The sequence below is a fragment of the Papaver somniferum genome, chromosome 6 (genome assembly GCF_003573695.1).
Source record: "Papaver somniferum cultivar HN1 chromosome 6, ASM357369v1, whole genome shotgun sequence".
Taxonomy (NCBI): domain Eukaryota; kingdom Viridiplantae; phylum Streptophyta; class Magnoliopsida; order Ranunculales; family Papaveraceae; genus Papaver; species Papaver somniferum.
The window spans coordinates 10642299-10654643 of NC_039363.1; the positions used below are offsets into that span (position 1 = coordinate 10642299).

General features: G+C 36.1%; 1 protein-coding gene across 1 annotated transcript; it reads left to right on the plus strand.

Annotated features, from left to right (window-relative positions):
- The first annotated feature begins 11278 nt into the window (after nt 1-11278).
- Nucleotides 11279-12094, plus strand: LOC113285426. The gene is made up of 2 exons (XM_026534309.1): nt 11279-11544; nt 11617-12094. The coding sequence occupies exons 1-2, from the start codon at nt 11356-11358 to the stop codon at nt 11956-11958; spliced, it is 531 nt and encodes a 176-aa protein (XP_026390094.1). The 5' UTR covers nt 11279-11355; the 3' UTR covers nt 11959-12094.
- Nucleotides 12095-12345: the final 251 nt, after the last annotated feature.

The window sequence follows — 12345 nt, forward strand, 5'->3', positions numbered from 1 at the left end:
GAATTTGAGAAAGACCATGGATCTGTAATTTCATTGGATTTAGGAATATGTTTTTAGGATGAACCCAACCTTGATACCAATGGGTGCAGCTTCAATTAGAAATTGATTCAAATTATGGTAATCAAGTTACTTTCATTATCAAGTTCAGAACTAACTTGATTGTTTTAAGAAATATGAATGCTTGTATTAAGAAGTAAGAACTAACTTGTTTACCTTTGGTTGTTTGGCAGGGTAATGATTGGATCAAGTTCAGTTTCATTATCAAGCTGCAAGATGGCAAGTGCATCTCCCTCTCCATCCCCTGCAGCTGGGTCTACTGATGTGACACTGTCAATAACACCTCAAGTTGATGCTACAAATCAAGAAACACAAGCTATAGAGCAGGCTACACAGGACCCTACACCTGAGGTTGTACCGAAGAAGAAGGGGAAAACTAGATCAAAAGTTTGGAATGACTTTGTAAGGCTCAGTGAAGAACAAGCTCAGTGTAAGCATTGTAAGAAGAAATTGCAAGCACATAGCAGAGGAAATGGCACTTCCAGCATGAAGACACATTTAGGCACATGCCCTTAGAATCCCAACAAGAAGCAGAAGGGTCAGAAGAATTTGATGTTTCCACCTCCAAGACCAGGACAATCATCACAACTGGTTGCTGTAAGTTATGACAAGGATATGTGTAGAAGAAGATTGGCTGAGTTTGTCATCATAGATGAACTTCCATTTAGAATTGTAGAAGGAGAAGGGTTTAGAAGATACAGTGAACAGTTGGAGCCTAGATTCAAGGTGCCAAGCAGGATGACAATTTACAGAGATATTTTAATCATCTACAAAGATGAGAAAGAGAAGTTGAAGAAATACTTCAAGGAAAGTAAACAAAGAGTCTCTCTCACAACTGATACATGGACTTCTCCAAACAACTTCAATTATATGTGTGTGACAGTGCACTTCATTGATATCCATTGGAAGCTTCAAAAGAGGATCATTCTGTTTTGCTTGATCAAGGGTCATACTGGAGTGGATATTGGGAAAATGCTTGAGAAATGTTTGCTGGATTGGGGGCTAGAAGATCTTTTTGGTGTCACTTTGGACAATGTCAGTGAAAATAGTGTGGCAATTGAGTATCTTGAAACAAGTGTCATCAATTGGACCGGAGCAAAAGTGAGATCTCAGTACATGCAGGTATAATTACTTTTCTTGGCTCTATTCTTTATAATGTACTTGTTGCTTTGTGCTTGTTGTATATCTTTGTGCTTGCAACTGATTCTTTCATTCTGTTATTGTTTGATGAACTAGCTAGAAAATAATTCTTTGATGAACTGTCTGTGCTTTTATTGTTTCATTCCTGCCAGGTAAGGTGTGCTGCCATGTTTTTGCGCTTGTTGTCAAAGATGCTGTGCTGTTGTATCACAAGTCCATTGGAAGGATCAGATCAGTTATCAAGTTTGTTACCGGCTCTCCCTCTAGGTTGGCCAAATTCAAGGAATGTGCTGCTCTCGAGAAGATTGATTGTAAGAAGATGGTTTTCCTAGATGTGAAGACCAGGTGGAATGCTATGTATCTGATGCTTGATGCTGCCATTCCTTATGAAAAAGTCTTTAAGAGGTTAGAAAGAGAAGATAGGAGCTTTCGAGATAAGTATATTTTCAAAGAATCTGAATGTGAAGCTTTGCCTAATACTGATGCTGATATTGTTGTAATTGATAATGAAGAATATTATCATAGTTCATCTAGTGAATCTGAATGTGAATTAGATGTGTCTAAAAAGAATAATACTAAGAAAAAGAACAAACCTCATCGTCATCATGCTCCATATGTTGCAGACTGGTCATATGCTAGGTGTCTTGTTAAGTGTTTGAAAATCTTCTTTGATGTTACTGTTAGGTTCTCAGCTTCAGTTCAGGTTACTTCACATGAATTTCTTTGGCAGTTGGCATTGATACATGAACAGTTGGTTCGTCTTAGAGCTATAGGAAACCGAGATCCTCATATTTCTAAGATGGCAGAAATGATGTTTAAAAAGTACAACGCATATTGGGGGGATTATGAAGATATGAACTCTGTGATGTATTTTGCTAAGTTGCTTGATCCTCGAGAGAAAGAATCTGGTTTGAAATTTGATCTTGAATGTTTGTATGAGCAAGATGATTTTAGGGTTACGACTGTTTTGAAAGCTGTGAAACAAGATATGGGAAAACTTTATGATGAGTACAACAACATGTATTCAAATGCCAATGCAGAGGAAGGTGACATCATTACTTACTGTTGATCATCATTAGTTCATTACTAATATTGGTTATTTTTTTTATCATCATTACTTACTATTGATTGTTCTCATGTCTTAGGTACTGGCTCAACATCTGCTGCTGGTGTTGATGACATGGTTGTTTGTGTGCAAGAAGAGAACATTGAGGATATGCTTGAGTCGAGGAAGAAAAGGCGAAGAATGAATGTTCACAATACTCATCCAAAGTCAGAGCTTGAAAGGTATTTGCTTGATGACTGTGAAGCATCTACCAAGGAGTTTGATATTCTAGCATGGTGGCAGGCTAATAGTACCAAGTATAAGGTATTTGCTTAATCAACTCTTTTAATAAATTTCTTAAACTAGCATGGTGGCAGGCTAATAGTACCACGATCTTGGTGATGCCTCATTTTCTTAAACTCTTTTAATAAATTTCTCCATTTGTCAGTACACATACTTGGTGATCTCAAATTTATTAATAATCTTGTTTCTGCTCTTTTCTTTGGAGGTCTCATTTCATGATCAGACCCACTACTGTCAGCTAAAACCATTTGCTGTTGTGGTTGTTTAAGGTACTATCACTAATGGCAAAGGATATTTTAGCAATACCAGTGTCCTCCGTTGCTTCGGAATCTGCATTCAGTACTGGAAAACGCATTCTTACTCCATGGAGAAGCTCGCTATCTGCCAGGACAGTTGAAGCACTTCTCTGTACGCAAAGTTGGTTGCAGAAACCTATCTCTCTTGATTTCCTATGTGATTACGTACCTGATGACAATTCCAACATTGAAGATGGTAATGGAATCCCTTCTCTTTTGACCTGAAATTTGAATGAGTGTATCTTCTTTGCATTCTTGTTGTTTTTCTTCTTATCTGTTAGTTTCTCTTATCTTATTTCTTCTTGTTTTTCTTGTTGCAGAAATTTTGGGGAAGGATGAAGATTAAGGAGATTGGCTTGAGAGATGGATGGACTGCAGTCTTTTAGCTTTGGTTAACTTGAGAAATGAAGATCAAATGGATGACTGCAGTCTTTTTATGTTATTGGCAACATCGTTTTCTTTTAACTTTCGTTTCATCAGACTTTGGTTATCTTTTAGAATTAAGACTTTGGCTAACTTGTTTGTGAACTTCAACTTTGGTTATCTGTAGACTAAACTTGTTTGTGAACTTCAACTTTGGTTATCTGTAGACTAAAGAGTAAACCTATACAGGTGCAGGGTATAGGTGAAAACCGAACCGAACCGAACCGTAACCGAACAGTACCGGTGCGGTTAAAAACCGAACCGAATACCGAACAATTCGGCTACGGTTTCAATTGTGATAACCGCACCGAACACGGTTAGTTGAACGGTTTTACCTATAACCGCACCGAACCGAACCGTGTGCAGCACTAGTGGTGGTGTTGGTAAACTAGGGTTCGTGGATGGGAGAACCTTTTTGATTCGATGTTTGTATCTGTTTGTGTAAACACAGGCGTAGCAATAGGATTCTGAAAGTTTGAACAAGGATAAGAAGATTGGAGACAGACAAATGATGGCGGTACCGGTGCTGATGGGATTGGAGAAGATGACTAGATGAGAAAATGGGTAGCGGTGGTGATGGGTTCGGAGAAGATGAGAAAACGGGTTCTCAAATTTTTGGGTACATGTTGGGAAAGTGGAGGGTATAATTGTAAACTTATTTAGAAATTTCAATTTATTTTCTATTTTATTTAATTATTGTATTCTTTTAATAGATTTTAATCGAAAGTCAATATTATATTTAACTGAGTCAACCGAAGTCAACGTTATTCCCAAGTACCAAACCCTAAGTTGGACAAATGTTAGACCAAATATTAAAGTTGGACAAAATGTACGTACCAAAAACCAATTAACCCTATTTAAAATGAAACAAATACATATGAAGTAGTAATAATAGTACTCGGATGTTTAGTGTAAGATTATAATTAAAAAAAATAAATTCATATATGAATATGATACTTTATATTAATAGCAAAACCTAAAGACTATTAGGACATATTAAAATTTTATGCAGACACAAATGAAAGTCATATTAGATTACCAACGTCAATATTTAATAAGATATAATATACGGATTCAATCTAAATAAATAAAATCGATTATGCCAAATCTTTATGTGAATGTAAAATTATATTAGAAGATTAAGGCATATTGTACCAACTGGACTATCAAATTAAGAGTAATAATGAGAATAATAATACAGTTGATAAAAGTATTTGAGTAATTAAATTAGTAGGAAATTTATGATAGATAATATTTGGAAAATTTATATACGGTATTACAGTAAAGTTAAAATTATCAGATATTATAAATTGACGTGAACTTGAATCGGGATCACTTATATTAGTAAAATAAATAAATAAGTAAATAAATAATTCAGATGATTAAATTGTTTAAAATGCTGTGAATTGTGTATATAATTTATAAAGTAAATTTGTTTAAGCCAAATCAGTTATAATAGAATTTAGAAATTAGTTAGTCATAATAAGTTAGCACTTAAATAAACCAGCACTGGGGAGTAGTGAAGGTTGTGTCTCTGTTCGTAGGAAGGCATTGTTGGGCTTGGCCAACCTTGACAGGGCAACTGCGTTCAGAGATGACCGATCATAGAAGTTTGGTTAACTCTTTAGGATACCGATAGATATAATTTCACTTAGCAAGATTTGTAGATTCTTCCTTGAAGTTAGAGACAGATATTTTATAAAATAGAAATTAGTCTAAGAAAAATTAGACTTCTTTATTTAATAAAATTTAAATCGGTGTAGTTGAACCTGAAGCCACAAATTTTAGTAGTAGAAAGCCATATAGGTTTGTGTTTGGTTTCATGTTTTTTGCGCTTAGACAAGTGATGGCATTATTCTATAAGGTGGGGAGTTTTTTTCAGGACTAGAAGGATGGTTGATTTTCGAGAACGAAAATGAATAAGGTGGGGAGAATGTAAGAACCCTCAAGCTCGTCAACGCTATTAGACTAATCAAGAGACATTTTAACCGCTAATGACTCGATTAGTTTAATACGAACACTAATTTATATAAATTAATCTAACAACTATCTAGATATGAAAATAGTACCGTTGAATAGATCTCGAAAAGTTACGCAGAATAGACTACTCGAACATGTCAATCGAACACTGGACGAAGAAGATATCGATGGATAAATATGAAGGGCGAAATAGTCTTTTATCCTTTGGACCGACCTTGGCTTCCCTTATCAAACGTGGTTCGTTCCTTAGTGTTTTCCTTGGTCTTATCTCCCAAAATCGATCGAAGAAAATCATTTCCTTTCCTTTCTTTCTCTGTCTTCTTTCTCATTTCTTCTTCTTCCTTATGTTTCTTCTTTTCTCTTATTCTTCTCCTTCTGCGAGTGATTTGAGAGTTGTTTGTGAAAGTGATTTGAGAGAATCATTTGATGATTATGAGTAGATGATGAAGGGGATGTTGTAGCTGTGAATTATGATGAAGAACAGTTAGGGTTTGAATCTGGGAAGATCAAAATTAGCATTATAGATTTGATTTGCTTTGAAGATTTAGAAGATAAGATACAGAGCTATGGCTTGATGAAGAATCACGGGTTGGTGTTCAATTAAAGTGTTGAAGTGGATCCGGCGATGAATAGAAGAATTAGGGTTTCTCAAGATGAACTGGAAGTTCGATTTAGTGATGTTTAAGAAGGATTGAAGTTGGCTTTTGAGGAACCGGGTGGAGTTAATTAGATGTTGGAGCTTTAATTTCAGTTTAATTGTGAATTTGAGAATTAGGGTTCTTGAGTCTCGATCTCAGAGAAGCTACGGAAGATGAAATTGAGAGTTTAAAGAGAATATTTGAGATGGGTTTTGATCATGTATGAAGTATAATTGTTAGTATGAGTTTAATTTTGATTTCAAAACAAATTAAGGTTTCTGTTCTTCCCATAATTAGCAAATTAGGGTTTTTTTATTCATATTTGATATATGTTGAATCGGTTGGTATTTGAGTTGTTAATAGTTAAAGAATGATGGGGTTCCTATCAGTTGAAGTTGTCGATTTGATTTGAAGAAGATAAATTCAATGGTAAGGTTCTAACAAGAAGCAGAGTTCTGGGGTTTGGCTAAGTTATTGGTGTTGGAGTTAAATTAGTGGGGAATTGATTATGAACTGCAGGTGGGTATAGTTGGTTGTTTGAAGCGGTTGAGTTATGGAAGATGTCTGGTATTGATACTGCTGTTGGAGTTGTTGTAATTGCAGATGTATGTGAAATGGTTAGCTGTCATTGTAGTTTAGGTCATGTTGAGATACAAAAGAAATGAAGTTAGAAATATAATAGAGGTAATGACTTGGGTATCTATGAGATGAATGTTGGGTTGAACACAAGTGGCAATTATGAAGATATTGTGTTTAGAAACTGAGTTGAATTGTTGTGGCAATTATGAAGATATATGAACTCCTACTGGCGAGGTGTGATTGGACTGCAGTGTATAACTAATGGGTTAAGTTGATATTCCAGGTGGTATGGTTTACTGAATGATAATGGTTGCTTGAATTGATATGGGTGTTACTGTTTAGAAGATAAGGAAGAGGTCATGGTGGTGAGTGAGATGAACTGATGTTGATGTTGTGGGAGAGTTAGCTCTGGCAGTGGTGTTGAAGATAATTGGTTGTGTTGAATTGAACCTCTCTAGTGAAAGCTTAAAGCTGCAACTGCAGGTAGGCTTAATCTTTGATTGTAATTGGAATTTGTAGTTAAATTATGAAGTTCTGTTAAATTGAATGTATACTAGTTCTGTAATGGGAGTTTTAGATGTTGTTAGATTAAATTGAAATGGTAATAGAGTAGAAGTTGTAATCGAGTTTAGGTGTGTTACACAATGAATGTGCTGTAATTGAGTTGACCAGTCTTAAATCGGTTTGACACAGTGGACCTTGACTGAGTTATCTTCTTTGACCGAGCTGACCATTTGACCAGGACATTGACCTTTGACTAGATGTTGACTGTTAGTTGGCCCTTTAACTGTTATCGACTGTTAGTTGACTCAGGTAGACGGGGCCTTAAGTTAATGGACTTGTTTAGTGGACTTGGGCTTAGGTTTAGTTTTTCCTATTTTGATGTATCAGACCCTAATGGTCTGATTTAGCCTTTGATTCCTTCTACATGGTTATAGATACTCGTAAGACTTGGCTAATGGACTGTATTTACAACCTAATTGGATTAGTAAACTCTTAGTTATGTTAAAGATAGAGAATAAGATACCATAATGGCCTTAGAACCATTAGATAGTTCACTTAGCTTATAACTGAAACTTGTATGAATTATGTTATGAGCCTTGCGTGAGCCTTTTGGCTATATTCTTAGAGTTCTTGTGTGATTAACATTTAGTCTATATTAACAACGATCGATTCGAAGGATGAACCAGTGGATCGTGGACCTCGAGGTAGGCGTGGCTTGTCATCAAAAGAGGTGGGAATACATTTGATTCTTTTGTAACCATTATTGTTGCTTTTACAAAAGTTTATGCTTACAAACTCATGCATTGTCTGTCCATGCTTTGTTTAAATTGCATTATGATAATTCTGTTGATTCTGTGAATCTTTCCACAATTTGGAAAGGATTTGTAATGTTTTGTTTGTCATTATGAATTATTATGGGACATGAGATTTTCCACTTGTGGTATATAGGATGCGCTCCTTCACAATTATATCTACATGAATTCTGTTTTTATGCTTAGAGTGGGTCATCATGATCTCGGTGATATCAATAGCTAATGAGTGTGGTTAGCACGAATAATATACATTGTTTGAAGAAGGAGTTTGTCCATATACATGTTTGTTTATTAAAGTGATTTGGTCACTTTTTAATGTTTGGGAAAACATTATTGTTTTCTAAATCTTGCCATGATTACTTGAAAGTTAAATGTTATTCCTGCGGGGCACCCCTTTTAGGGTTGATGTGCTCACCCATTCCCATTTTCAGTTTCAGAGACAGATCAGAGTTGCGCAGCGAAAGCTTCAAGGGTTGTTTTCGTTAGTTGGTTAACTTTTATTATGTTTATTATATTACATATTGTATCTGTATATCAAATGACTATTATATATGTATTATTTGAGAGGACTTCTTGTATATATATATTAGTTATGGTTAAGTTTTGTATCGCATTTCTTAATTGAATGTTTAAGTACATATTTTAGATTCTTAGAGCAACCACAGTCATGAAACGGACCAAATACCAAAAGCCAGACTAAAAACCAAAAATTTTTGGTATTTTGGGTGACCCAAGCGCAGTGGGATAACACCAAATTTGGTGAAGCGTAACTTACACTAACGCCCGATGCCAGACGTCACTTATACTCACGTCTGTTGATGAAGCGGATTTTTATTATGCGTTTGAATGAAACGGAGGTATAATGCCCGCTTGATTGAGGCGCAAGTATAACTAACGCCGGATATGGGACGGCGATGGAAAGTGCGTCTACTGGGACGGAGATGAAAAGTGCGTATCACTCGTACGGAGATATAAAGTGCGTATGTTTCGGGCGTTAATGGATTATGCGTCTGGGTGAGACGTTTATAGAAGAAGCGTCTGAGTGGAACGTTTGTAATACCTGCGTCTATGTGGGACGTTTGTAATACGTTCGTGTGAGAGGGACGGTTGTAATACGAGCGTCTGAGTGGGACGTCTGTAATACATGCGTCTGAATCAAGCGTTTGTAATACGTGCGTCTGAGTGAGGCGTGCACGGAAAATCCGTCTGGATATAGACGTGATTATCTCTTCTTCTCCTCCTCCTTTTACATAAACAGTTTTTACAGAATAAAAAAAAAAGACGAAAACAGACGAAAAATCTAGGGCAAAACCTAAATCGAATGTGACGGAAATTTGATTGGGTGCGGGGAAACGAGTTCTTGCGAAAGAAACGAGTAATCTTATTCGTTAATTGGGTGCGGGGAAATTTGATTGAAGATTAAAGGTATGATTTGTTTTTGGGTAATTTGTTTTTGGTTGGATTGAAGATTAAAGGTATGATTAATTAGGCTGTTTTTGGGTGGAATGAGTGGATTGCATGTTGATTTCATTAAGCATAACCGTGTTTGTTTGATTTCATTAACCATATAACATGAGGTTACTGTTACTGTTCTTTGTTTGATTATGTTTGATTATGTATAGAATGATTTGAGTGATAGAATATGAATAATTTGTTTGTTTGATTATGTATGAATAATTTTACTGATAGAATACAAAGGGGAGATACAAAATGTTGTTGTTGATCTTCACTGATAGAATAATTTTACTGATAGACTAAGTTCACTGAAATCCATTAAACATGAATTGTTGTTGCTCACAAAGCGGAGATACAAAATGTTAAACAGTTGTATTATAAAGACGGTGTCTAGATTTTTTCTGTAAATTTTTTTGATCTTCTATACTGTAAGTAAATAAAATATAATCTTGGGGTTTATTTACTGTAAATTTTTTGGATTTTCTATACTGTAAATTTTGATCTTCTATAATATAGAATAGAACTTTTTATGGATGCTGTAAACTCAGAAAAAACAATTACTAACTTGTATTTATATCGTGCTCAGATGTTGAGCAGAATAACGTCGAGATTTGCACAAGGAAAAAAGATGAATAATAAGAAACGCAAAGGTAAAGGTCCAATGGAGCCTGAAATAGACCCTAATGTTGGAGATTTGGAAGTTCCAGATACCGGGTTCGATGAAGATAGCGAAGATGAAACAACACCGTCCGTGGTATCCCTAGATAACTACAATTGCCTGGAAGATAGTGACAAACACGCTTCTACAGATATTACATATTCAAGCGATCCAAAATTCAGGTACCAACATCGTGGTTCACTCTTTTCGGTCATTGTTTATTATAAGGAGATAACAAAACATAGTCCAAAAATTAAATACATTATCGACAAGGCAGGATGGGGACGTTTATTAGCCATGGAAATAGGAGAAGCATCACACCCAGTGATTGATTATCTTGTTGAACGTTGGTGGGATACAACGCATACTTTTCACTTCCCTTTTGGTGAAATGGGATTCACGCCGCTTGATTGGGTAGTGTTGACAGGATTAAGTATTGGAATTGGGGATGATGTTCCGTATAACCCAGTCAAGTACAAATTTGATTATGTCCGTGAGCATGTTTTTCCAGAAATAGAAGAACCCTTAGATTATGAAGATCCCCCAATCTCTGGAAAAAAACGCCCCCCGACACAGTGGATTTCAGATGCAATCACAATTAAATTTTTGACTACGTATTTCAAAGAAGATATCTTGGTTGCAGCTAATTTGGATGACAAACTAGCAGAAAAAGTGGCGAGGGCCTTTTTTATGTATGTTTTGGGAAATTTTTTCTTTTCCAATGCAAAGAACTACATTGATGCGGCTTGGTTAGCTGCTTTTGAGGATCTAAATGCAGTTGATATGTATGACTGGGGTGGTCCTGCTTTTGCAAAATTGTATGTGGCACTCAACGCATCTGGTAGGGGACAGAAGTCATTATCTGGGCCGTTCCAAATATTAGAGGTAAATTATTATTTATTTTTATTTCATTTAAATGTATATTTTTTGGCAGTTGATTTATTTGGTTGGTTATGATGGAGTAGTTTTGGGGATATGAATATCTGGGCATATGTAGACCGTGCGACCCAACTAGTGAAGAAAAATGGCCAAGAACTTCCCGGTGGAAAGCGAAGAAAAAGACTATCGATATTGTTCACTATAGGAATGCGCTTAATCAGTTGACTGCAGACATCGTGACATGGAGACCGTGGGAATCCGCCATTGGTGTTCTTGACTCTGATGTTGGTCGCAGGGCTGTGGAGCTTTCAAACAAAAGGGTTATATTTACTTGGATTGGCAAGGTCAGTTAGTACTTTTTTTTATATGAACATTATTACTTCAAAGTTATCATTTTATCCTCAGTTGAAGAACTTATTTTCTCTGATTACTGGTAATTTGACAGAATATGTGGTACCTAGGAGAACGATCTTGGAGGCAAAATCATCCTACTTTTGAAATTCCTAGAAATCCACCATTTAAAATTGGCGAGGTCAGTCATGAGAAAGCAAAACTTGTGAAAGAAGCTGGATGGGTAGATGCAAATATGTTTGTGAAAGCTGTTTCATATAATATGTATCTGCGATATTGGCGACATGTAACTAACTTCCATCAATTCGTGACCAAAGTCGATTGGGTAGTTGAATTACACGGGGTTGATGGTGACCGTGTTAAACACCTTATTCAACGACCTGCTCAGCATGTACCTATTCCACCACCACAACAATTATCATACGTAAGTACATCCCGTCATTATATTAAAATATATGGTAATCTCATTTCTTAATTATTTTTTTTTAAACGACAGCCTGAAGCTTATAATCTAGTTCAAGAACATGCCGATTTTAATCGTGCGTTTCGCGAGTTTGTATTATATGAAACGGAAGACAGGATGATACGTTTAAAGGCAAAAGATGAAGTAATACGAGGCCTTGCAGCTCGTAACAATTACCTGGAGGATCAGATGCAATTCCGTATGCAACAAACGCCGCGTCCCCCTATTGGATTCGGCAGTTTTTCTGAAACTATCCCACCAGCGGTGTGGGCTCCAGTGAGTCAAGCATCAACAATGTCGTCTGTTAACCCCCATCCGAGAATGACGTTTATCCCACCACGGCAAACACCATCGCATACTCCTACTGATGAATAAGTAACTTTTTAGCCTCCACTTTGGATATGTACTTTTTAGCCTCCACTTTGGATACTCCTACAAAGTGCGTATGTTATCTCTATATAGGGTTACTTTTTAGCCTCCATTTTCAGACTCCATTTTCATTCTGACATGTTGATTTCTTTTCAGCCTCCGTTTCGGTACTTGTAGTTTAATTAGTGTTATTTCTTTTTAAGCCTTCATTTTCAATCGGTCAGTGTCGCTTCTTTTTAGCTATAGTCTTAGTCTTTGCAGTGTCAATTCTTTTCACTCGCATTTTCAATCTGCAATGCCATAAGTGTCTATCATGTGTCTATAAAACCAATACTACATATCTCGGTGAATACAAACCAACACTGCAAATATTCTTCTTCTTCGAACTCTCCC

What these genes read in the sequence shown, in the direction of transcription:
- LOC113285426 (XM_026534309.1), top strand. Translation starts at nt 11,356, where the DNA reads ATGTTTGTGAAAGCTGTTTCATATAATATGTATCTGCGATATTGGCGA. An exon ending in CACCACAACAATTATCATAC is followed by an intron (nt 11,545 to 11,616) that starts GTAAGTACATCC and finishes TTTAAACGACAG; the next exon opens with CCTGAAGCTTATAATCTAGT.